This window comes from Peromyscus leucopus, chromosome 17 (genome assembly GCF_004664715.2).
Source record: "Peromyscus leucopus breed LL Stock chromosome 17, UCI_PerLeu_2.1, whole genome shotgun sequence".
NCBI classification, from domain to species: Eukaryota; Metazoa; Chordata; class Mammalia; order Rodentia; family Cricetidae; genus Peromyscus; species Peromyscus leucopus.
The window spans coordinates 10072340-10099961 of record NC_051077.1 but is presented as its reverse complement, the minus strand read 5'-3'; the positions used below and the strand labels follow the sequence as shown (position 1 = coordinate 10099961).

The window sequence follows — 27622 nt, the reverse complement described above, 5'->3', positions numbered from 1 at the left end:
GAGGGAAAAAGCCAGAAGTAGTTCACAGTGTAGCGCCCCGGAGTACTCTGGGTGTGTGTTTCAGTTGCAGGATTTGGTGTTATATATATGCTGGGTGTGGTGGCGCTCGTCTGTAATCCCAATCTTGGAGCATAAGAGGATCGTGAGTTTGAGGCCAGCCTGGGCCACCCTGTCTCAAAACTCCTCCCCCTACCCCAAAAAGTACCCAGGCGGATCTCTATGAGTTCAAGGCCAGCCAACAAGTTCCAACTCAGCCAGGGCTACACAGTGAAGCCCTGTCTGAAAAAAACAAAATAAAAAATAACAATAATAAAATTAGTGTCTTGCTGTGTGAGCACGAGGAGTCCCATGTTTTCACAACTCATACTTTTTGGCACACTCTCAGCCTTGTCTGTTGCCGGTTACCAGCTGCCTGACTTCGACACGACAGTCCAGGACCACAGTCGCAGCGCTGGAAGATTTCCGGGGCTTGGGCAGTGTCTTTATACCCTCTCCTGGAGCAGACTTGTCCCTCTAGGAGAACTGGCTTGCAGATTTTTGTCCAAAAATGTCGAGCACAGCAAAGTCCCGGGCCACAGTCGGACGTTCTCAGACAGCTTTCTCCCTCCTGGCCTGTAACGGGTTAGACACGGTTTTTAGTGGTAAATGGGCAGCATTGCTCATGGCGGCAGATGGGTTAAGGGGTGCCTGTTGTTCTAGTGGTGTGAGTTTGGGGATCTAGGAATGAAGGCTAAAAATAGCAACAGCCAACAGGACCCATGGGTCTCACACAATGAGGGGAAATTCTAGCCCTGCCTAGAATAATAATAAAAATAGTTACTATTGTTATTATTTGTGTTATTAAAATCAAGGCATCAAGAAGGGATTTCCAGGTCTGAGAAATAAGCAGCACTCCACAAAGCTTTGCTAATGTAATTTTTGGTGAACATGGAATCCTTTTCTTACACAGGGAACAGACAACCCAATGGCATGAGCAGGAAAAGCTACTTTACCACGTCACTTTCCCATAGTCTGTTATCTCAAAGACTAGAATTTGAGACTTTTAAAAATCACCAAGTGTGGTAGCAAACCCCTTTAATCCAGCAGAGGCTGTTGGATCTCTGAGTCCCAGGCCAGCCTGCTCTACATAGTGAGTTCCAGACCAGCCAGAGCTACATAGGCCCTGTCTTGAAACAACAACAACAACAATCCATTTTGTATGGTGTACAAGGTTGGAGTGAATGTATTTATTTTCATCTACTTTGTATGCCAAGGCTCTAGAAATGGGAAGTGGCACTTGGTATACCCCCGGCATAGTGAGTGAGTGAGTGTGTGTGTGTGTGTGTGTGTGTGTGTAATTGAACACTGGAAGGTTTTCTTCCTAAGCACCTATTACTAGGGGCTTGCCCTGTCCTGGCCAACAGAGTCTCTTGAGTTGTTCCAAGAGCACAGGTATGGGATGGAGAAGGAAGCTAGTTTTAGCCTGTGGGGCAGGGAGGGAGAACATTGTTTTTAAAATAAAATCTGCTCAGAATGATGGCCTTACCCTTACTGCTTTGTGATTTCTTAGCACTGGGCTTCCCCTGAGGTCTGTTTTCCTCTGTGGGCCATTTGCTGGTTCCTTCTGCATAGGTACCAACTTGTTCCTCAGTGTTTCTGTCCATTACTGGCCTTGTGGCTTCCACAGCAGTGCAGACATCTGAGGGACAGACAACCAGCTTTAATTAGTGTTACTACCCGAGGCCCAGAAGTACAGGCATGCAGCTACTGGATTGCTAATTTGGTAGCACCTCTACCTTCCATTTCACAATATTTTATATTTCTGACACACTGTATGTATCATACACACATGTATGTGAGCATACATGTATATTTACATACAGCAAATAAAATAATTGACTAATAAAATGCAAGTGAAAGTGGAAAGATTCAAACCAGTCTACCTAGAACCTGTCCTTTAAAATCATTTTATTCATGTCGCTGGTAAAAGGTGTTGACAGGTAATAAATTAAGTTGTTTCATCAAAAAAGTCAGCTGCACAAATTTACTTCACCCAGATCCAACAGCACCCTAGGACCTGCCTCCCACGGACTGTCCTGGCCTATGTGACTCCAATGATGCCTTCAGATTGCAGCCCCCATGGCTTGGAGGCCCAGGTTTGCTCACCATTCACACAGACCGTTCCTGGGCAGCACATGGCACTCCTCTGGCACCTCCTTCGAACTCGGCGGCATGTGGCACAGAATGACTTGTCATCGTGCAGCTCGAAGCAGAATTTTCCTACGTTGCAGTCCTTGTCTGATGCACACTGGGAGCCCTGTGAAGGAAAACTGGTCACAGGCTGGCAAACCCCATGAGACCTAAGAGGTCTTTATCCAACCCATGGGCTGGGGTAGAGGTGGGGGGCTGTTGAGATGTGGTGGCAAGCTTCGGGCCCCATCTTAGTGTTTCAGAGTAATTGGTTTTCTCCCCAAAAGAATACATCAAACTACCTGTGAGAAGACCTTGGTTGCTGCAAAGCTTGTGTTGAAAGCTTGTCTTTAATCAGTTATGAACCAACCATGCTCCATCCTGTCTTACTTCAAAACCCAGAATGTAATCCTCATGCTCTTTGTGAAAAATCAAGTGTTTCCTGTGTCTTACAGATGACAGATATATGACATTCGATCCCCTTGCCACACACCCACTCCACACCAGCTGTCCTTTGTTACGTGTACAGTGTACACACCACATATAATATAGTGTAATGTACAGTATGCTAAGAATGATAGTGACCCCTAAAACAATTCTGCCAATGTGTCATGTCCTGATGCGCTGAAGTCCTAACTCCTACATACGTGCTGTGTAGTCTCGGTTCGAACTCCTGTCTTCCCTGCTGAATAGAAAGCTATGCCTAGCTCAGGTCGTGAGGAAGACAAATGATCATCAAGGCCTAGCACGCGGTACCGCCGTCATTATACACTGATTTGTCGACAAATTCAGAGCCCTGGTCCGAAACCCCCTTTATTGCCTTCAGCATTCCCTGGCTTTTTGAGAGGTTTCATCTGCAGTCCAGGTTGGCCTCTGGCTCACTCTCAGCTCCCTATTCTGCATTCTCTGCCTCCTGAGTGATGGGATTACAGGTCTGCACTAATAGTCAATGACGGATCTCCTTGCAACCTCTGTCCTGCATCAGTTCACATAGAGGTGAGGGTGTCCTGCCGGATACAATGTTAACATTGCAGTTGGTCTCAGGGTTGCCTCGCTCTGGCTGCACTTACCTTCCCAGCACCTTGCACATCAGTGGAGCTCTTGATGTTGTTGAAATCCAGAACCAGAGCTCCCAGGGGTGAACAGAACCAGCTGAGTCCAAGCAAGGCCACCAGTACCATCCTTCAGTCACTCAGGTCTCTCCGAGTTCCCAGCACTCCTTGCGTCTTCTGAGGCCAGGCTGCTGCCAACTCGGAGCTGAGTGGTCCTGTGTGCAATCTGCAAGTCGCCTGCAGCAGCCTTTTCTGAAAGAGAAGCGAATCTGCCCAAGGACTGTGTGTTAAATGAGACAGGCCGGGTCTGACCAGCATGCTTTTCCGAAACTATTTATACCCAGATGTGGCCCCTCTTCTCCCTTACAACCCACTTGTTTCCTTCCTCTTTACCCCACACAGGCTACAACAGATCCCCTCAAATCTTTGATCAATAGTTCAAAACAAGGACTCGGTGGAAGGAGACCAGAGGCAGGGCCACAGAGGCGGCGGCTCCTCCAGGCAGGAATCCCTCTTAATTATCGCATATCAAAGTCAGTTCAAAGGGCTCCCAGGAGAGAAGGATGTTGGTATCAAAGGCAGTCCCGATAATCACCTGCGTTTCCGACCCTCAAACCTTTGGGGGGAGGGGCAGACTAAAATGTGTTTTCACAGCTAATGTACTCAAAGAAAGAATGATTCACATTAGCCCATATGCTATTATAGATGTTTAAAAGAAATAAAACAAAACTAAAGCTAATTATTGAATCGACCCTGGAGTCTAAGGTAGAGAAGAGTGCCTTTTCCTTAGCCCTGATGTCTGCACTCAGTGTCCCAATAGCTTCCGAATTGTGACTGTGGCATCACGTGCTCTGTTCAGGTAAGTGTCGCATCACTCTTCTTACAATGAAAACTGAGCTGTTTGAAGTCAGAGGTATTTTATTAGAAAAATAATGGAGTATCTAAACATCTGGCCTTATTTTTAAAGATCTTAATTACTTTTTACATTGATTTTAAAAAAAAAAAAAAAAAAAAAGCATAAATTGCTGGGCTATTGTGGCTCACACCTTTAATCCCAGCATTCGAGAGGCAGAGCCAGGTGGATCTCTGTGAGTTCGAGGCCAGCCTGGTCTACAGAGCGAGATCCAGGAGAGGTGCCAAAACTACACAAAGAAACCCTGTCTCAAAAAACCAAAATAATGATGATGATGATGATGATGATAATAATCATAATGTAAAATAAACAAAAAAGCATAACTTGTCGCACCTTAATCCAGCATCGGAGCAGAGCATTTCTGTGAGTTGAGTAGCTGGGCTACAATGAGCTCAGAAACAAAAAAAAAAAAAAAAAAAAAAAAAAAAAAAAGCATAACTTGGCACCTATACTCCCAGCATGTGTGGGGGGGCAAAAGGATCAAGAGTTCAAGGTTAGCCTTGGCTACATAGCAAGTTGGACCCTGTCATAAGAAATAGTAATCATTTTTTGAGATTTTATTTTTAATTATGCACACATGTGGGGGTGGGGTTGTGCATGTGAGTGCAGTGCCCCAGGAGGCCAGAAGAGGGTATGAGAGCCTGCGGAGATAGAATTACAGGTGGTAAGCTGCCTAATGTGGGTGTTCTTCATTACTGAGCCATCTTTCCAGCCCATACATTGAATTTTTTTTTTGTTTTCTTTTATTTTCATTTTTTCAAGACAGGGTTTCTCTGTACCCATGGCTGTCCTGGAACTTGCTCTGTAGACCAGGCTGGCCTTTAACTCACAGAGATCCTCCTGCCTCCACATCCTTGAGTGCTGGGATTAAAGGCATGAGCCACCAGTGCCCAGCTTCCAAAATTGAATATTTAAAATGTCTGCTTTGACCTTTTCTCATATATAAAAATTTTATTTTGAAATGTAGTCTTGTGTTGCCCAGGCTGTCCTCAGACTCCAGGCTCAAGCATCTCCCTGCCTCCACTTCGGAGTAGCAACCGCCAAAGCGCTACCTCGGGCTGGCAGAGACGTGGAGGGAGTAACTGGGTGGTTGGTGTGCTTCTCAGTGTTTGGAATACTTTCAAGAGGAAAGAGACCAGATGTGGGAAGAAAAGGCCTTTTAGTTCTCTTCACGCTTGTCATTCTTTTCCATGGAGACTCAGCCCACAACTGTCAAAAATCCAACAAGGCAGGGGCCTGGAGAGTTGCCATTAAGGGAACTGGCTGCTCTTGCAGAGGACCTGGGTTCAATTCCCAGCACCCACATGGAGGCTCACAACAGTCTGTAACCCGGTACCAAGGAATCGGGTGCCCTCTTCTGACCTCTTTAGGTAGCAAGCAGGCACATACGTGGTGCTCATACACAATCACAGGCAAAACATTTGTACATAAGATAATAAAATCTTTGAAAATGAAATAAAATCTAAGAAGACCAATTTTCTGTTAGATGGGGGGGGGGCATGACTTCACTGGCTCTTCCTGCAGGACCCTGACACAGCCAGGACTCCTGTGGCATGCTGTGACAGTGAGGACGTTCTCAGTTGGCACGTTCCCCAGTGGGGCTCTGCTCTCAAACTGCAGGGTGGGGTGGGGAGCTCTTTCTGTACAACGCCCTTCCCAGGCGGCTCAGTGATGCTCCTGGGAGCTCCTCCTCCTTATTTTATACGGGTATCACTTGCACTGCGAATATCAAAACCCTCAGGTAGTTCAGCAAGCGTGGGAGTAGGCGAGTCAGAGAATCCATTTTGAAGGTAGAACATCAGGACCCGGAAAGAACTCCAGCTGCCTCCTGTGTGCTGGTTCTGCTTCCTGCCCTGCCCCCACCTGAACTGCAGAGCACGCCAGGGAACCCAAGGCTTTGGGGTACACACAGATGAAAGACGGATGGATAGGCGAGCCTGTGACGCGAACCGTCAAGTTCTTGTGACCGACTGTTGGAAATGAACTATATAACTGAGGATCTGGAGTCCAGAAGAGTCTAGGATGGATGGTGGTGTCCTTTTATTATGACAAGCACTGAAAAGTCTAATGCAGGCATCATAACTTCAGAGGGGACACCATACACACCTTCTAGAGGAAAAGGTATGTGGCCACAGGACAACTAATATTTGAACTGATTTTTGAGGAATGTAGGTTAAGAGGTGGGGGCAACCAGGGAGTGGTGACGTGTGCCTTTAATCCCAGCAGGCGGATCTCTGTGAGTTCGAGGCCAGCTTGGTCTATAGCGCAAGTTCCCGGACAGCCAGGTCTACACTGAGAAGCCCTGTCTCAAAAAATCAAACAAACAAACCAAGGCTCACAGTGGTGATGGTTGATGAGGGTTCTTGTTCTGGATAGAAGTATTCCAGGCTGGAAAGGAGATTCGGGGAGTCGGGATAACAATGTGATTTGAGGAAAGCTCTCCAAATTATCACCGTGATTCTAATATCGAGATGTGAGATTAACCACTATGCTTTCCGTGGTTAGCACTCTCCACTCTCCTGAGCCAAGTGGCTACAGTGCCAGACTTGCATTGGAAAGTGTCTCTGTCTGTCTGTCTGTCTGTCTCTCTCTCTCTCTCTCTCTCTCTCACACACACACACACACACACACACACACACACACACGCACGCACACGCACGCACGCACGCACGCACACGCACACGCACACTACTAAAGAAATGTGGACTTCAGAGTCAGGCAGATCCAATTCAGTCACCAGCCTGGCTTCCTGGCTCCATTTTCCGTTCCCCTGAACTCACGTCACAGCACTTAGAAAACGCTCCTCTAGTTGGCTACTTACTTGGTTTTTCACCTAGGCAGCAAGCCCTGAAAGGGTAGGGCTCTCACAAATTGATCTTTGGAGCAGCAGGCTTGAATACTAAGCACATAATAAAAGCTAAAAAAAATAAAATAAAAAAATAAAAAAAGCAGGTTTTGCACCGTAGTCCAGGCTCCTAGGAACTGGCAGCTTCAGCCTGTTTGTTTTTGGATCTGCAAGTGTGGACCGCCATCCTTGACAAAGCTCTGAAACTTTTTATGTGACAAGCAACTGCAGAAATAAATAGGTTTGTGTGATCTTTCTGATGTGGGCAAGTTGCCAAGGCAACTTATAGAAGAATGAGTTTATTCTGGTTTACAGCTCCTTGGAGTCCATATGGCAGGGACAGCGGGACAGCGGGACAGCGGGACAGCGGGACAGCGGGTATCAGACACAGCGGCAAGAACGGGAAGCTTAGACCTCACATTTTCAGCCACAAGCACGACACAGAGAGAGCAAACTAGAAGCAGGTCTTTGACTCTCCAAGCCTGCCCCAGTGACATCCTTCCTCCAGAAATGCCATACAACTTACCTCCCAAAACAGCAACCCCAACTGAGAACCAAGAGTTCAGATGCCTGGGGCCGTGGGGATGTTTCTGATTCAAACCACCACACCCGCACGCCTAAAACTCTAGAACGTTTCTTACTACTGTGGTTTGGATGTTGGATGTCTTCCATAGGTCCATGTGTTTGAACACTTGGTCCCTAGTTCGTTGTGCTATTCTGGAAGGTTGTGGAACATGGAGGGGGTGGAGCCTTGCTGGAAGAAGTGAACCACTGGAGATGGATTTTTAGGTTTGGTCATATGGCCCCGTTTCTTGCCCAGTCTCAGCTTCCTGGCTATGGACAGAATGTGACTAGCCACCTCACACTCTATCACTGTGCCTTCCCCACTGGGATGGACTCTATTTATCCTTGAAGCACAAGCTAAACAAACCCTCCCTCCCTCTTTTAAGTTGCTTCTTGTTGAGTCGAGATTGGTCACAGTAGTAAGAAAAGCCGCGCTATCCACCTCTCAGGCCAGTGCTTTATACCACCAAGTAAACTCCAACAGCCAGCCATCACATTGCCTTTCTAGGCTTAATGTGGTTCAGCAGAGCAAACTCTCCCCCGACCTCAGGCCTCATTTTACAACAAGGCTACATCTTTGGCTCTGAAAAGCCAGGGTCATTTTAAGGAGAGTGGAAATATGAGGGCAGGGTGATTGAAAAAAGGCTGGTGTATCTTCGAATCTGCCAAGGCCAACCTGCCCATTAGTAACCAAGGTGTTCCTCATCATGGGGACCATCTCCACTCAGGATTAGGGGTAACAGAGCAGTGGAGGGATATCAATGAAGGGGAGTGAGAGAAGTTTTAAAAGGCATCTGCTCTGTTATAGTTCAGAGCTGAAATATCCTCCACAGGCTCGTGTATTTGGACACTTGATCAACAGATGGTGACGGCTGTGGGGCCTCCGGAGGGGGGACACGGTCACCAGCCAAGGGCTCCACACCACACCGGTGGTGCGTAAGGAGTTCATCTTGAGACCTCCACCCAAGCCAAGACTCATGGCTACAACGAAGAAACGGATCTCAGGGAGAACCAAATAGCAAGCAAGTTGGGGTTATTTTTTAGTTGCTGTTGTTTGAGACATGATCTCTCTATGTAGTCCTGGCTGTCCTGGAACTCTCTCTGTAGACCGGGCTAGCCTCTAAGCCACAGAGATCCGCCTGCCTCTGCCTCCCAAGTGCTAGAATTAAAGGTATGTGCCAACATATCTAGACTTTTCAAAAAAATTTAAGTTACATTTGTGTGTGTGTGTGGTGTATGTGTGTGTGTGGTGTATGTGTGTGTGTGTGGTGTATGTGTGTGTGTGTGGTGTATGTGTGTGTGGTGTATGTGTACATGTGTGTGTATGGTGTGGTGTGTGTGGTGCATGTTTGGTGTGGTGTGCATGTGTGTGTGTGTGTGTGCGTGTGTGTGTGTGTGCATGTGTGTGTGTGTGTATGTGTGTGTGTGGGGAGAGGAGCATATGGTGCCACACACCAATAGTTGTATACAGAGGTCAGAGGACAACTTTCGGTGGGTGGGTTTTCTTCTTCCATGATGGAGCTCCCAAGTGCTGAGCTCAGGTCATCAGGCTTAGCAGTAAACCCTTTTACCCACAATGCCCCTCGGCAGCCCAGAGCTTGAGCTCCTTCGCAGTGGGTATTTCTGGCTCCCAGGTTCCATCTCTAACGGCTTCTGAGGAACACTCCTGGCCTTTGTTTTCTGACATTGGCCCAGAGAGGATAATTTGTAGTGATGTTAAAAGTCACAGAACTTTTCTGAGTGAACAAAACTGTAAGGGTGGATTTAGGAGGGGCACTGTTTGTGTTTTAGAGAAAAGACTTGAATCCTAAAAACTCAAGGCTATACTTTATTTTGGCCATAAGTATGTGCAGTCTAGTCACTGTCCGTGACAATCTAGGCTGAGGTGCCTTTGAGAATGAATCATCTGGCCCTAAGAGAGCATCATTTATTAATTACCTTTGGCAAGATGTCTTTGGAAAATGCATCGTCTCTGTGGGCCGTTCGGTTCTTTTATATAGAGAGAGCGACTTACTTACATTTAGTTATTTATTGCGGTGGGGGACATGCATGTGTCGCGGAAGGCAGAGGACAACTCGTAGGAATCAGTTTTCTCCTTCCACCTTTGTGGGTCCCAGGAAGTGTGGGTTCCAGGTTCAGCAAGTGTCTGTGCCGGCAGAGCCGACTCAACCAGCCGTTCTCAGGCCCTCATCAGTGGAGTCCGAGGCCTCCGGACTACGTCAGCAGTAAAAATACACCAGGTCTGGGGTACAGACTCCCTTCCTCTCCCGGCCTTTTCTCCCTCGGCCGATATCATCCCGTATCTTTCTATTTTGCCCCAACATGACTTGCAAAGCGGGTCACTTGGGGCAGATCTTGGAGGGTTATAGCCCACCCCACTTGAAGTTTGAGGCACAATGTGACCAGGCAGTGTGAACTTCCAAGGTCACAAACCACAGTGCACCATGGTGCCACTCTGCCAAGATGTACTCCGTCTCCTGAAGCTGCAGGTGAAAATAAATCTTCCCCTTAAGTGTTTTTTTGGCCTGGCGTTTTGTGGCAAGAACAAGAAAAAAATAACTAATGTGTGTTCAAAGGAGCCTTCCTGTCCTTGGTCAGTCCACTGAAGTTCACAGGAGGCCTACAGCAGTCAGATCCTTGCGGAACCCAGCTGGGACCCCTTGAACGACAAGCAGCTCCCTAACGTGGCTGTCTTTTGAAGAGTCACCACCCAGTACCCACGAGCTGCAGAACAAAGCCAGCCTCTTGCGCAGCTGGGCTGAGATGCTGTCATTGAAAGGCCCCAAGGCAAGGATTAGGCTTTAATTGAAGAGATCAAGCTATTCCTCTTATTTTGTAGTAAACACCTGGGCCCAAAGAACTCTACTGTTAAATGCTGTTGAATAAGCTGAGGTGAAATGAAAATTCCCCAGAGAAATTTCCAAAGGTTCCTAGCTTGGCATTTCAGGCCTGATGACTGACCCAGGTGAGAAGTGCCCGTTTATGCTGACACCTGCATTCTCCCAAATTAGGGCCTCGGAAGTTCAAACCCACGGCATCAGGCGGATGGATGATTTATGTTCAGTTAGGAAAGAGGAGTTTTGTTATGGTTCCTGTGTCAAAGCCGCTTTGACTTCCATAAATTTTGCTTTTCTTTAAAAGAAAATCAAAGGAACCGAAGCGGGCAAGTCTTTGGCAGACTCTCACAGGAAATGCTCGGTAAAATCAGAGATGAGAAAAGGCATATTGGGGGGGGGGGCTGGGGGGACAAGCCAGATTGATGGTACAGTTAAGACATGAGCGGGTTCTAGTGTCCCCGGTCTGCAGGCTGAGGAGAGAGGAAACCTAGCTCCAGAGCATGCTGAGGAGGAGCTGGCTGGCGAGCGGAATCGGAGTGTGGGTGAAGCAGTCCAGATAGCGTGGACTGGAAAGCCCTGAATCCAAGGACAGCTCCTTCCTCCCGTGACGTGGGAAAAGGGAAGTCTTGCTACCTCTGAACCTCAGTTCCTCTCGGGCGCCAGGCTTCTGGCACTGTCTTCTGTGGTATTATGGTATGTTTGCCCTGGCTCTCCAGTGGCCAGCTCCAGCCGTCACTGCTTACCATGTTATTGGTAAACAATGATTTTGGACGTATGAAGTAATAGGGTGCTGACAAGGGTCCCCCTCTTCCAGAAGACAGTGCCAAGCTCTCTGCTCTCCACACAGAGGTCCATGGCCAGTAGCACCAGGTTCCCGGGACCTTCCTTCCTGCTCTTTTTTGTTCTGAAATAAAAGGTCTGATGTTACTTATTTCTTATCATTTCTAGATCCGCCTCTGGGCCTCCCCCCTCACCTGCCCTCCCTCACCATGGGCACTCTCTCCTTTCTTGCTCTTCTGGGCCACAACTGACACACACTGTACAAAATACCTTCAAGGGTGACAGCCGAGTCTCTGAAAAGGCAAGAAAAGAGAAAAGTGAAAGCGGCCATATCTCAACAACTCTCTTCTGGTTGGCGAAGGACCCGACTTGAGATAGGGATTATTCATTTGAACGGATTGTTACCTGACTCTCACTGTAGTGACCTCTTATCAATGTCACTTACATCCCAGGAAAAAATGGTTATAGTTATGTTGCAAGAGAGATCCACGATGACTTCTTTTTCTTTTCTATCATCATCATCATCATTATTTTGAGGCAGGACCTCAAAGTCTGGCCTTGAAGTCCAGGATGTCTCTGAGCTTGCATGTCACTGTCTCTGCCCCCCAAGTACTGGGGTTAGAGGCCTGTGCCCCCATGCGCTGCCTTATGCTTGGTCCCTCGAGGACCTCTCAAGTCTTATGAGATCATCGTATGAAACATCTTCATGGTGTTCTCTTTGATTTAAGTTTAGGCTAGAGGCCAATTAGGCCTCTCCAGTCTGCAGTAGCCCCCTACACCTCCAGCCTCACTGGCGAGACGAGACACTGAGAGCCTCTAACAGGCTTCCCAGATCCTGGGAGTTCAGTAGAGGCCTGATAAATCCTGAGCAGACAGGTGCTCGGGTTACACCCATAGGCATCTCTCACCATCTCTGTCCTCATAGCTGACTCAGAGACCCCTGTTGCTTACAAAGAGAGAAAGACACACGACCAAGAGCCTGTCTAAGAGCCTGTAACTCTGACAGGCTCCGCAGGTGCCTGGATTCCAGGAGAGCGACCCAATTCCTCTGTAAAGGACATCAGCAGGACCTTAGATTACTAGACCCACGGACAGGAGAGGGCCAAGGCACATTGCCCAGCTGCAGAATGAATTCACTTCTAACTCAATGTGCCCCTCCTCCACCGCTCCCCTCACAGCCTCTAAGTCACACACACAAGTTCCCTCCTCTCTCGCGTGCCGGAAGATGCCTCCTTCCCTTCCCCAAAGCCTCACAGTAGACTTCTCTGCTCATTTGGATGATCTGAAATCCCTTCCTTTCTCCTCAGTCCTGACTCTCTGGTGTCAAGTAAGGCTGTGGCCTCGATGTGCCTTCCTTACACCCTTCCCTCCCATATGTTAAGAGCAAACACCATGCAGGAAGGGGAGGGGACCGGACGGACAGAGGCACACACAACCAAGAGTTCCTGCCCATTCTCAACCATTATTTTCTGCTTATATCTTCATCCCGATATTCTTTTCCATCATTTCAGCCTTTCTCTCTTATTTCTTTTCATTCTCTTATTTTCCTTCTTATATCCTCTCGAAATACATGTGTTCGTGTGTATTTGTTTATTAAATTTATTTTGAGACAAGGTCTTATTATGCAGCCCTGGCTAGCCTGTAACTTACTATGTAGATCAGGTTGGCCTCGAACTCACCAGTCTGCCTGCCTCTGCCTTCTGCGGGCTGGGACTCAAGCTGTGCTCCACCACACCCAGCTTGCTCTCTAGAATGTGACGGTGCGCCTGCTGAGGACAAAGAGACAGTGGTTTAGGGGAAGAGCTAAGAAGGAGTTAGCCATTGTTGAAGGCGCTTTGTTAGGAGAGAGTGGGCGGGTCTCACAAGCAGGAGAGCATGATTGGTGTAGCCATCAGGCTGTGCCCTACCCTAAGTTACTTCATGTTGTATCCAACAATAGTTTTTCAGACTGTCCCTTGCTCTAGGAGTCTCCATTTTATTTTTATTTTTTCAGAGCTGAGGACCGAACCCAGGACCTTGCGCTTGCTAGGCAAGCGCTCTACCACTGAGCTAAATCCCCAACCCCAGAGACTCGGTTTTATAAGCAGCTTTTGACTCCATTTTGAGGGAGGTAGATGATGACAGCTCTTGAGTGGGCTCATAGACTAGTACCCTGAAGTCTGTTCGGCATAGACCAGTAGAGGATTTATTCCTGGGAGTAGAGAGGGAGCCACCATATAGACCTATTGTATACTGAGACAGCAGGGGCACATGGGTGTGTTAAAAGGGAAATCGGGCCTCAGAACTTACAGTGTGAACAAGAACCTGAGAAGAAGCCGTGTCTACAGAGGCTAATTCAAACATCAGCGACTGTGCAGAATTTGGAATGTCACACTCGGTCTGGGAGTCTGATCACAGTTTCTCTTGGGCTATCTTTGGCTCTGCAAAGAGCCATGTGCCAGATCTAACAACTTGATATACAGATTAAAAAAAAAAAAACCTTAAAACTTTTGGAATGTTTTAACAAAACCTTGTCTTCCGCCAATTGGAAGGGCTAAAAATACTATGAGGTAACATCTGAGGCCTATAGTTGAGATCCCCCACCTGCAGAACCCACCTCCCTGATGTTTCAACCAGTGTATTTTCAGAATGCCTTGATTACTACTTTCTTTGTTCTGTTATCATAAAAACGCCACTAAACTGCTTCCGTGTTGGAACATTGTATTCCAGTGAGACCTACATCTATGTTTCTGGGCCATGGTCACTCCATTTTTTGGCTTCAGAATAAACTATTTCTTTATTCCCTTTGAGTTGGGAGCTGTGTTTTTGCATTGACCCCAGACACACTGGACCAAGGAAAGCCTTATAGATCCCTTGTATGGTCCCCGTAAAGTGATGGAGACTCAACATTGACATGGCCTGGCCTCACACCAATCTACCATCGGACACTGGATTTGGAGGAGACGCAGTGGACACCCACAGTCCCTGGAGTTTCAGCTTTCTGTGGCTCCCTGCGGTTGATACAGCCTAATTGACTGTCTGCTCATCCACCTGTTCACTCGAAGACCCAAATATGCTGTTTCCTGTTGTGAGCCTGAGTTCAGCCCTCTACATCATAGCCGGACTCTACAGCTTTGCTCTCAAAGCCTGACCCCAGCAGCTCCCTCCTGGACTGGTCTGGTTCATTCTCTCATCAGTAGAGGCTCTCTCTTCACCTACTCCTGACACCTTTTGAACTCTGCTACAGCCTCTTTGACTTGTGTTCATTCTGAAAACCACATATCTGCACATAGATATATGGACATATTTACTGTGTGATGTGTGATATAAAAGTTAACATTAATAGCTGGGATTAGCTGGGTGGCGGTGGCGCACACCTTTAATCCCAGCACTCAGGGAGGCCGAGATAGGCAGATCTCTGTGAGTTTGAGGCCAGCCTGGGCTACAGAGTGAGTTCCAGGACAGTCAGGGCTGTTACACAGAGAAACTCTGTCTCAAAAAAAAAAAAAAAAAAAAAAGAGAGAGAGATTAGATAGCTGGTGTGGGCTAACGACTCCTAACTTAACCTAACCCTAAGCCTGACTGGCCTGGACTCGCTTTGTAGACCAGGGTCTCCATGAGCCCCCTAGCCAAGAGGACAGGTGACTTTCCAGAGCTCTGGGACCTTTTGAGAGACATCCTATAGCATAGAGAAAAGGGTGCTTGGAAAGAAAGTGAGACACATCCCAGAGCACGCGTGCAGGCTTCTCAAAGAGCTGTGGTTTGTTTTTCAACGACAGTCTATCCTCCACTTCGGTGGGTTTTGAAGCTAATATCATCAAAGGGTTACAAACGTACCACACTTGACAGGATTACAAGCGAGAAGCAAGAGGCGGGATCACTGAGATGAAAGACAGAAAATCTCCACTGTACAAAAAAAAAAAAAATGAATAATCTTGTCTGTGAGATTACCAGAGACGTATCTGGGAGAGGAGTGGGGCCCTGCCCAACATCCTCATCTACAGACAGGCCTTCAGCCTGGGCCGTTGCTGTTTTAACATAAAATATTGGCAGTTCGGTGGAACTCTTGTTTCTCAGCTGGACAGAGGCTTCATCTGGGGAGGGGCACCTTCCTCTGCTCACATTCCATGACTTCTTCTCTCTTTCTACTGGTTAGTCTGGTCTGATCACACACACACAGGGTAAGAGAGTTAAATAACAGACATGACGTAGTTAATACCAATACCCTTAGAACCAATTTAAAGCAGCTGAGAGGTATAGAAGTGAGGCACTTAGGCTAGGCATACCTGGAATCCTTTTTTGAAATTCCTGTCTGTTCTGTGGGTTATGTCCTAGCATCTCAAAAATTTGTCTAGATTCATTGTTGTTGGTTGTGGTGGTGGTGATGGTGGTGGTGGTGGTGGTGGTGGTGGTGTGTGTGCATGATATCTGTGTAGGGACACGTTGCACAATATTTGATCACACTGTGTGAAAAAGTGTCTCTGTTTTTACCTCATCTGCACCTTCTGATTGGTTTGATAAAGAGCAGAACAGCCAATAGCTAGGCAGGAGATGACAGGCAGGAATTCTGGAGAGAGATAGGAATTCTGGGAAAGAATCTGAGGTGGGAGATTCACCAGTCAGACAGGGAGGAAGTGGGATGTATAGTATGGAGGAGAGATAATGAGCCACACAGCAGAATGTAGATTAATATAAATGGGTTGATTTAAGTTATAAGAGCTGGTTGGGAACACGCCTAAGCTAAAGCCAAGCTTCACACTTAATAAGTCTCTGTGTCATTATTCGGGAGCTGGTGATCCAAAGAAAGTCCAACTACAGACACCCATGCCACCACATTCTCACCTTCTACCTTTACAGGTATTCTAGTTTGATTTCTGTTGATGTGATAAAACACTGGCCAACTTGGAAAGGGAAGGGTGTATTTGGCTTGCACATTTACGTCACAGTCCATCATTGAGGAAAGCCATGGAAGGAACTCAAGCAGGAACCTGGAGGCAGGAACTGGAGCAAGGTCATAGAGGAGCATTGCTTACTGCTTATAGCTCACTCAGTCCTCTTAGAATTCCCAGGACCATCTGCCCAGGTGTGGCACCATCACAGTGGGTTAGAACCTCTTCCATCAATCAACGATCAAGAAATAACACACAGACATGACTGCAGTCCAGTGGGATAGAGGCAATTCCTCAGTTGATGTCTCTTCCTCCCTAGTGACCCTAATCTGTGTCAAGTTGGCACAAACTAACCAGCACATGTAGGTTTTGGGGATTGAGGGCAGATCACTAAACTTGTACGGCAAGCTTTATCCACTTTCCATCTCACCCACGCTTTTAAAAACATTTAAAAATCAAAAGAATGGCGCTCAGGGAAAGGAAAAAAAAAACCCACACCCAAGAGCAGGGGTATGGGCTCCTCCCAGCTGCTGTAGCTAAGTGTCTTGTCTTAGCCATGGATACTGCTTTGGTGGATCTTAAATCATCTCTAGGGCTCAATTATTTTCTCTTGGTAAATGAGATTATGAATTGGCTCTGGAGTGGCTTTGGGTGTGATTATAGAATTGCACAGGGGGGTTAGAACATGACATTACTGTAAAGGGAGTTTCTGTGAGACTCTTGAAAACGGCAGGCTTGTAGGAGAGGAAGAAAAACTTAACCAGATGCTGTTACGGTGAGTTCTTCATTACCTGCTGGCGAAAGTGTTTGCGGGAATCTTTCTGGAATAAGTATCCCGACATCACTGAGAGAGGAAAAGGAGAGATGCCCGCAGTGGCCAAAGCCAGGATAGCTCCTGACAGGCCTCAGTATCCGGTCCGGTTTGCGTTTGCATTTTTATACACAAAAACCACAATGCAGAGTGAAGAGCCAAGGGAGACTTTCCAGAAGTGTCTGTGGCAGTCAGCAGGTTGTTAAGGGCAAGGGCCCATGGTTTCATTGGTTTTCCCAGGTCGTTCTGAGCCAGGTAGAAGGGAAGTCAGGCTTGGCAAACAGGCAGTACAGGCAGTGATTAAGTAAATCATGAAATAAAGCAACAAATCAGTATCTAGTACTTGACCTTTTCCACCTTATTTTACCTCAAAAGGCTTCAAGGATACTCTGGATTAAAGAGCTCCTTCCTACGTCCCCATACTTCCCTGTCTTCTACCCTGTTGTATTTTCTTCTCTGAACTGTGATACCATAATTTAAAGGGTTTATTTATTTATTTTATTTATTTAATTTTTCGAGACAGGGTTTCTCTGTGTAGCCCTGGCTGTCCTGGAACTCGCTCTGTACACCAGGCTGGTCTCAAACTCACAGAGATCCACCTGCCTCTGCCTCCCGAGTGCTGGGATTAAAGGCCTGCGCTACTACTGTCTGAAGATTGACTGTCTATAACTCCTTCAGGGTTAGAAGCACAGATCCTTGCCTATTCAGGAACTGAAAGTCTCAATCTGCCTGGTTTAAGATGGACATATGAATGCACCAGAACAGAGGATCATCATTTGATGGCAATCTGACAAAAAAAAAATATGTCATTACTTGGGACATCAAACCATAGAGACAGTATATAATAACACAGCATGGTGCTGTGCTCAGTGTTAAAACTAGTGCCAAAAATGAAGGGCCTTTCCCCACAACCAGTGGTCTGAGAACCATGCTGCTATTAAATCATTAATACGTAAGGCGAAAGCTGATATACATTTGACTTCATAAATCTTGGAAGGCCGAAGACATATCACCTGAGTTATCAGGTATGCACACACAGAGCACTGTCCTTTAAACATGGGACATTATGGTGCTGCTGCCAGTTCATCGAGGCTCATCAGGTCTTGTGAGATAACTGTCCTGGTCATCTTAGTTTTGGAGTTTAGGAGTGAGAGCCCATATTGCCTAAGAAGGGCCTGTTGATAGGTACCTAGTGGCATCATGGCAAAACACACTCAAGAGCTGGAATTAATTTAAGGGAAAATAGTGTGAGGCTACGATCATCGAGTATGTATTATACCAACAATGCCTGTCTAAAAGAAACAGTCAAACAAATAAATCACAAGTTTACAACTTTAAGAAATCATCATTCTTTTATTTGTTTGAGGAGAACTTTTAACTTTTTCTTTTCCTATTTTTTTTTAAACCAGTCACAAATTTAAACAACTTCATCTTCAGGATGTTAAGATTCAAAAGGCTTGATTCTAATAAACAGCTTCTAGAGTTCTAGTCTGGGAAGAAGCTGAGTAACATCTAATTACCAGTCTTCTCCTTGGAATGTGACTGCCCTGTGTAGTGAGTTCAGGAAAGGCAGTGGGGTGTGAGGCCGACTCCTGGTCCAAGGCTTCTCCCCAGGATATTCTAGTCCAAGCCTCCCCAAGACTTCAGCCATAGAAAGCTGTCCATGGCTGAAGTCTCCCTGGGGAGCCATCTCCTTTGGGCAGGAGTTGACTTCTGGGCATCTTCGTTTCAGGAAATGAAATCAATGAGGCCCGGGAAGGTCAACTAATTTACCCAGGATCAAACAGCTCGTCAACTAAGTAAGATCTGAACATTAGTCTTCTGTTTTCAAAGTTTATTCTCTCCTATACACCACACTATACCTCCCCAGTCTTACTGAGTTCCTTGAAGACCACAGGGCCACTGTTTCAGTTTACTCCAACTGGAGGAATATGTCACTTTGTCCCTCTAAACTGTCCTCTGTGTAAATGGAATTATAGTGCCTCATTACAGAGTGCTTAAGAAGAAATAGCTTATAGGTTTGTGTCAGCCAGGCTGTATTCTAACCTACATGTGATAGATTGAAAGGTATTTTTGCGATAAAAAAAAAAAAAAAATACCCTGCAGGGCTGTATAGATGGCTCAGCAGTTAAAAGCATGAACTGCTCTCTGAGAGGATCCCCAGCACACACACACACACACACAGAAAGAGAGAGAGAGAGAGAGAGAGAGAGAGAGAGAGAGAGAGAGAGAGAGAGAACAATTTAAATAAAAATAAATCGTAAAAAAAAAAAAAAAAAAAAAAAAAAAAAAAAAACAAAAAAAAAAAACAACCTCTCAAACATTTGATGCCCCTTTGGACATTCAGATGGACTCTTTGGGTAGGAATTCCCCAGACACAGTGTCCAAGCCTGACTCATAATGTGTTCACAACTGTATAAGGTCCTGGATGAGTCTTTGGGGAGTAGAGGGCAGGGTCCTCGTCCTGTTCCCAAAATAATGGGCTGGGAGCCAACCTGCTGGGAGCAGGTTTAGCTCAACTTTTACCCTGTCTGTTTGCTCGATCTTTGGTCAGCAGCAGTGAAAACTCAGAGCCCATGTGATCCAGAAGTATTTCCCAATTTCTGGAGGGAAATTACTCATGGACTGTCTCTCCCCTCCTCATGAATCCAGGTACTTCCCCATCTTATGAAAGTGAAATTGACTTTCCTAATTATTAAAACATGTATTTCCAAGTTTTGGAAATTTTACAAAACAAAAGTGTGAAGAAGAAAATTGAAATCATGTTCCTGTCAAAATGTGGTGAGAATTTCCCATTTTTCCCTATGCAGGTACACAAATTACCCGTTGACTTATTCTATTTTCATACCTATCCAATCTATTACCAGTCCACAAATGGCCATGATTTATGTCTTTTTGTGTACATTCTCTGTGTGACCAGAGGCATACACTGATGTTTACATTACCTGCTTCTTCCGTCCCCCGCTCCCCCCACCCCATCCCCCGCCAAGATAGGCTTTCTCTGTGTAGCCCTGGCTGTCCTGTAACTCACTCTGTAGCCCAGGCTGGCCTCGAACTCACAGAGATCCTCCTGCCTCTGCCTCCCGAGTGCTGAGATTAAAGAGGTGCATGCACTACCATCACTCAGCTATTCCAGCTTCTCTCATAAACTAAAATTACAAAGCATACACACACACACACTCTCTCTCTCTCATACACACACAATTGGGATTACATTTATATACATGTCTGTTTTATTTTTTCTGTTAAGCTTCTCTCCAAGAGCATCAGGTATTACCAGAACACATGGCTGAACCATGACCCCAGACAGGATGTATTTTACTTAATGTCTCTTATAAATGTCGGTCACTTAGTTTGAGGCAGAGTTTCATGTAACCTCAGCTGGCCTTGAACTCATTCTGCTGTCAAGGATAATCCTGAACTTCTGATCCTCTTGCTGAGTGCTGGGATTACATTACACTCAGGCTTGTATCACCATGACTGGTTTACAGGACCCAGGGGATCAAACACAGGGCTTTGTTTTTTTAATTTTTATTTTTGCAAACACTCTACTAACTGGATTACATCTTCAGCCCTGTCTTAAGTTTTTTTTTTCTACCTTAAATCATTCAAGATAAATCCTGTTTCAAATTTATGACCATTTCTTTTTTAATTTTAATTTTATGTGTATGGGTGTTTTACCTGCATATATGTCTGTGTACTACACGCATGTAGTGCCTGTGGAGCCCAGAAGTGTGTGCTAAGGCTCTTGGAACTGAGTCTCCACGTGGGTGCTGGGAATCAAAGCTGGGTCCTCTGAAAGAGCAGCAGGTGCCCTTAACCACTGAGCCATCTCTCCAAGCTCCAATGACCATTTCTTGAGATGAGTCCTCTGGTATCAAGTTTCAGGTTAAGAAACCAATCTTTGGTCACACTGTGCCTGTTCTCTGGAAGCCATGCTCTTCTTGCCCACTTACAACCCCCCGGGAAATCTCTCACCCCTGCCAGGCTTAGCTAGATGCTGTCACCACTGTCCTGTGTCCCACCACCACCTTATAGAAGGCCCCCGGCCTACGCTTGTGCCTCTCTCTTCAAAGAGGTCATCGGCTGCTTAGTAAGTATGGCATCCTCGGTCCTCATCAGAACTTTAGAGCTTCACAAGCCACTGCATCCTTTTATTTAAAGAAGCAGAATGTGCCGGGTGGTGGTGGTGGTGGTGGTGGTGGTGGCGGCGGCGGCGGCGGCGGCGGCGGCGGCAGCGCACGCCTTTAGTCCCAGCACTCGGGGAGGCAGAGGCAGGCGGATCTCTGTGAATTCGAGGCCAGCCTGGTCTCCAAAGCGAGTTCCAGGGAAGGCGCAAATCTGCACAGAGAAACCATGTCTCGAAAAACCAAAAAAATAAAAAAAAAAAATAAAAAAGAAAAAAAGAAGAAGAAGAAGCAGAATGTAAGCAGGTGTAAGCCTGGGTTCGTGGCATACACTCAAAACCCCAGCACTTGGGAAGTTAAGGCAGGAGGATCCCAGTTTAAGGTCCATAGTATCCATGGGCTACATAGTGGCTTGGGTTTGCACAGAGGACGCTGTCTCAAAAAGAAAAGAAAGATAAAAAGAAAGCTTAGCCAGCCAGCCAGTCAGAAAGCATTAAGTACCACTGTTAGCTTCAGCTTTGGGTCGGTGGGCTCCCAAGTGTTCACAGCAGAGCTTCTCTCCTCATCTGCTGCTTACGTTCTAGACGGAACCATACTAACTTTCTGAGATTTTCCTCTTGAAAAGAGAGAAACAAGACACAGGCAGACTAGTGGGGTGTCCTAACCTGAGCAGGTGAACTATGCTCTGATACCATTTTCACGTGCCCCCTGATCCACACCACTGTTTTTAGGGTGCTCCTCATCTGTAATCTGAGTGCCCTAGATATAGCAAGCACTTAGAAAAACCTGTCTCAAAGGAAAGAGTCTAAAGTCCCTTTATTAGTTACTTTTCTGTGGCTGTGACAAAACACCATTACTAAGCCAGACATGGTGGTGCATGTCTTTAATCCCAGCACACTCTGAGTTCAAGGCTGGCCTGGTCTATATAGCATGTTCTAGGCTGATCAGGGCTCCATAATAAAAAAATCTTTATTAAAAAAGAAACAAACACGTAAAACAAAAAAATCACCATGACTAAAGGTAACTTAAGAGAAATTATTTTGGCTTATGGCTCCAGGGGCATAAGAGTTCACGAGAGCAGAGTGGAGGCATGGCAGCAAGCCCCAGTCGTGGTGACCAGAGCATGGAGCCCAGAGTTCACATCCTCAAGCACAGGTATGAAGGAAGAAAGCAAACTGGAATTAGGTGAGGTTTCTTAATGTCAAAGTCTGCCCACAGTGGTGTACATCCTCCAGCAAGGCTACACCATCTACACCTCCCCAAACAGAGCCACCAACTGGGGGCCAAGACAATTGGGGCATTTCTCATTCAAACACCACAGTCCCTTTCCTGCTCAAAACGGGTACAATTTTATTAGTTCTGTCGTGTTTCTGGGATCTGTACTGCTCAAGTCCTTTAATGTTTCTCAAGAGTTTAGATCCCAGTGGGGTGAGGAGGGCGGAAAAGCCACAGTTCTGGAGTGGTGAAGGCTACAGCATGATATGGACAGGAAGTGTTAATCTTGTTCCAGTGAACTTGACTGGGCCAGAAGGACAGGGAGCAAAAGAACGTTGTTCTGCTGAACAGTTCTTGTGCCTTCCGCTTCAGGTGTTGGGAGAGAGCAGCTCTCTACATATGGGATGGTGTCGTTGTTAGGTCCTTTCAAAAGAAAGACTAATGGAAATGGAGGGAAAGGAGGAATGTTGTCACATTTCCATTCAAAGGGCTCTTTTAATGGCCGGCTATACTTGACAAAGATGAGGGGCGGCCAAGCCACAAGCTGACATGCACATAAACAAATACGGACTCCATTTATGTCCCTTAAACTCCTACTGTGCATTAGCTTTCTCAAGAAATTATTTACTATATATGGGTGTTTTATCTGCATGGATGTCTGTGTATCACATGTGTGCCTGGTGCCTGCAGAGGCCAGAAGAGGGCGTCAGTTCCTCTGAGACTGGAGTTGCAGATAATGGTAAGCATCGGTGCAGATTCTGGGAATTGAACCCAGGTTTTGTGGAAGAGCAGCCACTGTTAACCACTCTCCAGCCTTGTCTGTTGACAATGGAAATGAATATTTCCATATGCTAAGTGCTCTGAACACATTATTTAATACACATTATAGTCCTCTGAGGTAGATGTTATTGAGTTCTGTTTCACAGACGTGGGAACAGAGACCCAAGAGGTTGTCTCAAACTACAAAATTGGCAGAGCTGAGAAACAAAGTCAGTCTCTTTTGACTCCAAAGCTCACTTTATTAGGCTAGTGGTTATTCTGATTTATGCTTATCGTTCTGCCTATTTGCTTATGACATTTGCCCTAATCTGCTTCATTTAGCAGATGTGTCCCGAATCTTTGTTAGAAGTCCCTCGGGGGCAGTTATCATTCTTCTTACTATTTTGAAATGATTCACAAATAACAACATATTCCCTATTTGTGCCGATCATTACAGCTTTGTGTATATATTTTTTTCTCCTGTGATGGTTTGAATAAGAACAGATCCCGTAGGCTCATATATTTGAATGCCTAGTCACCAGGAGTGGCACTGTTTGAAAGGGTTAGAAGGATTGGGAAGTGTGTCCTTGTTGGAGTGGGTGTGGCCTTGTTGCATGAAGTGTGTCATTGGAGGTGGGCTTTGAGGTTTAAAAAGTCCAAACCAGGCCCGGGCTTACTCTCTCTGCCTGTGAATCAGGATGTAGCTCTTAGCTACTGCTCCAGCACCATGTCTGCATGCATGCCTCCATGTTTTCTGCCATGATGATAATGAACTAAGCCTCTGGAACTATAAACAAGCCCCCAATTAAATGCTTTCTTTTATAAGAATTGACTTGGTCATGGTGTCTCTTCATGACAATAGAACAGTGATTAAGACATCTTCCTAAAAAAAAAAAAAAAAAAAAAAAAAAAAGACACCTTCCTAACATATTGGAACATTTTAAGAATGGTTAATTAATATATATATATATTATCTCTCACCTGATTCACCAATTATTAAAATTTTGTCATATTTGTTTTTATCTCTGTCCCTTTTTTATTATTATTTATTTTACCATTTAAGAGTTAGTGGCAGGTTGTCTCACCCTCAGCCTGCTGTGGGATGGTCTTTCTGTATGCTGTGACTATGTGTTGCTATGTTTGGTTAATAAAGAAGCTCCTCTGGCCTATGGGGAGTCAGGTTACAGCCAGGCAGGAAATCCAAGAAAGAGACAGGAAGAAAGGCAGAGGCAGGAGAGACACCAGCCTGATGCCCAAGGAGCAACATCCAGCAGACTGGTAATGCCACAGACATGTGGCAAAACATAGATTAATAGAAATGGATTAATTTAAGATGATAGAGCTAGCTAACAAGAAACTCGAACTATTGGTCATACAGTTTTTAATTAAGTAATTAAATATATATTAAGTAATTAATATAAGCCTCTGAGTGATTATTTTATAAGCAGCTGTGGGACTGTGGAGCTGGGTGGGACGGGAGAAACTTCCGGCTACACCAGCCCTGTGGCAGCCTGCTTGTGGATGTTTCTTCCCCTCCTACCCTACCTCCATTCCCTGGGGTCTGAGCTGAACCTAGGTGCTGACCCACCTTTCCTCCTTCTGTGGACCCTCTCAGCCCTCTCTTCTACCCCATCCCATTCCTTTGAGTCACACCCTGGTACCTAGAAACAGTCTCTACCTGAGACCCAGAGTGTCCACGTTGGGTTGGGACTCAGGTAGGCAATTTTTATTAAAAAAAAAAAAAAATCAGTGGAATAAAGAGTTGATTCTGTGAGAAAATAAATCAGATTGACAAACCCTTAGCCAAATTAACTAAAAGATCGAGGAGAAGTCCTAAATTAATAAAATTAGAGACAAAAGGGGGATATCACAATAGACACTGAGGAAATCCAGAGAATTATAGGGACATACTTTAAAAATTGGTACACCAGCGGGGGTGGGGGGTGGGGGTGGGGTGGTGGCGCACACTTTTAATCCAGCACTCCGGAGAGAGAGGCAGGCGAATCTCTATGAGTTCAAGGCCAGTCTGGTCTACAAAGCAAGTTCCAGGACAGCTAGGGCTGTTACATATAGAAACCCCATCTCGAAAAACAAAACAAAACAAAAAATCAGTACTCCACTAAAGTAGAAAGCCTCAGAGAAACAGATACATTTCTTGATATGTAGGATCTTCCAAAGTAAAATCAAAATCGGATAAATAAATAGACCCTTAACATCTAGTGAAATAGAAACAGTAATTAAGTTTCTGTCTTAGTACTTATTGCTGTGAAGAGACACCATGACCACAGCAACTCTGATAAAGGAAAACATTTAATTGGGGCTGTTTTATATGTTCAGCGGTTTTGTCCATTATCATCATGGCGGGAAGCATGGTGGCGCACAGGCAGACATGGTGCTGGAGAGGTAGCTGAGAGTTCTGCATCTGGGTCAGCAGGCAGCAGGAAGAAAGACTCTGGGCCTGGCTTAGGCATTCTCTAACCTCAAAGCCCCACAGTGACAAACTCCAACAAGGTCACGCCATTCCAACAAGGCCACATGTTCCAATCCCTTCAGATAGTGCCACTCTCCATGAGTCTATGGGGACCATTTTCATTCAAACCACGGCACCATCATTCAGACAACGAGGCAGCCTACAGAATGGAAAAATATTTTTACCAACTACACATCCTATAGAGGGGTAATATGCAAAAATATAAAGAACTAAAAAAACTGGATATCAAGAAAACAAATAACCCAATTTTAAAAAATGGAATACCAGACTAAATGAAACACAAGTAAATGAATAACGTTTTAAAAATGTTCAACATCTTTCATCATCAGGGAAATGGAAATCAAAACTACTTTGAGATTTCCTCTTCGACCAGTGAGAAATTGTGAAGATCAATAAAACAGCATGACCGCTCATGCTGGTGGGGAGGCAGAGAAAGGGGCACACTCATCTATTGCTGGTGGGAGTGCAAGCTTGCAGCCACTGTGGCGATCAGTGAGTGTGGCAGTTCCTCAGGAAGTTGGGAATAGATGTTCCTCAGTATCTAGTCATACCACTCTTAGGCATCCACCCAACGAACTCTGCATCCTACTATAGAGACATTTGCTCATCCGTGTTCATTGTTGCTCTACTCATAACAGCCAGAAATTGGGAACTGCCTAGATGTCCACCAATAGATAAATGGATAATGAAAACACAGAACGTTTATGCAACAGAATGTCATTCAGTTGTTTAAAAAGTGAAGTTTTCAGGTAAAGGGATAGAGCTAGAAAAAAATCATCCTGAGTGAGGTAACCCAGACCCAAAAAGACAAATATTAATGTATTCTCTTATATGTGGATGTTAGCTTTTAAGCCTTCAATAGGCATGTTATTATCACTATAACCACAGAGATTAGGTAGAGAGTAAGGAACTAGTGGGGGAGGGGGAAATCTCCCAAGGAAGGGGAAATAGAATATATAGTTAGAGACGACAGGAATAATAATAATAATATCAGACAGAGAAGGGGAGGAAAAAGAGACGTAAGGGAGGGAATGCATGGACGGCCAGCTAACACTAAGAGCCATTTGAAGGGTCATATGGAAACCTACTACAGTAGAAGCTTCTTCAAATATACACCTATGAAAGAAATCTAAATGGAGTCACCAAATATCAGAGGAGACAAAGCCCAATTACACATCTCTTACCATCAAGTAAAACCTCCTGAGGCAGGAAAGGCTTACAGCTAATTGAATTGTTGGCCGAAGGGTCCCATAGAAATCCCCAAACAACTCGGGTTATTGCCAAGGCTATTTGTTGCTCTCCACCAACTGATGGTAAGGTTCTGTTGCCAAAGACAACACTCACAAATCTCATTGAACAAGGAGAAGTTGAGATGATACCTAACTAGAGCCTTCATACCCACTGATTATTGTTCGTGGTAAAGTACTCTGCATGCTACCAGAAGTAACCACCAAGCCTGTTACAAACACTGTGATCTACAACTGTGACCTGCCTGCAAGATGTGCTGCTGGTGGACAAAAAGTTATGAGAGTAACCAACCACTACCTGAATTGGAGTTAGAGGCCACTCATGATATGGAACCCATGCCTGATACAGCTTTGGTGGCCAATAACCTGAGACTAGATAGGCCATGGACCTAGGAGAAAACCAAACACTACTGTTCTGATAAAGGAACTTAGCTATAAAATGAGCCCTAACAATCCTCTGCTAGCCTCAGATCAGTGCCTACCTCAGCTATCATCAGAAAGTTTCCTTCTACAGTAGATGGGAGCTAATACAGAGACACACAAGTAGACAATACTCAGAGAGTGAGAGACCTTGGAACACTCAGTCCTAAATGGGATGTCTTCATCAAATCCTTCCCTTCTGGGCTCAGGGAACTCTCTGGAAGAGGAGGTGGAAAGATTGCAAGAGCCAGAGGGGATGGAGGACACCAAGGAGACAGTGTCTTCCAGATACCACAGGCCTGACATGTGTAAGCGATGGCAGAGAAACTACCAAACTACAGAGCCTGTAGTTTCAAGTCAGATGGGGCCCCAGTTTTAAGAGGGTAAGTAGACAGGAGCTCCCATCACTAACCAAAAAGCTATCTCTAATTGACATCCACCTGCAAAGGAAAAATTCGTTTTCTTCAGTGGAGTCTCACACTGACGGGTAGGCTCCATGCCCAAGAGTAGATGCACACACGAAA

The 27622-nt window shown here is 45.6% G+C and overlaps 1 protein-coding gene across 1 annotated transcript; it reads right to left on the bottom strand.

Annotated features, from left to right (window-relative positions):
- Positions 1-307: 307 nt before the first annotated feature.
- Positions 308-3458, bottom strand: Dkk4 (dickkopf WNT signaling pathway inhibitor 4). The gene is made up of 4 exons (XM_028887817.2): positions 3240-3458; positions 2146-2296; positions 1526-1678; positions 308-612 (listed from the first exon to the last, which is right to left on the bottom strand). Exons 1-4 carry the CDS (start codon positions 3348-3350, stop codon positions 362-364), a joined length of 666 nt encoding a protein of 221 aa, XP_028743650.1. The 5' UTR covers positions 3351-3458; the 3' UTR covers positions 308-361.
- Between the last annotated feature and the right edge of the window lie 24164 nt (positions 3459-27622).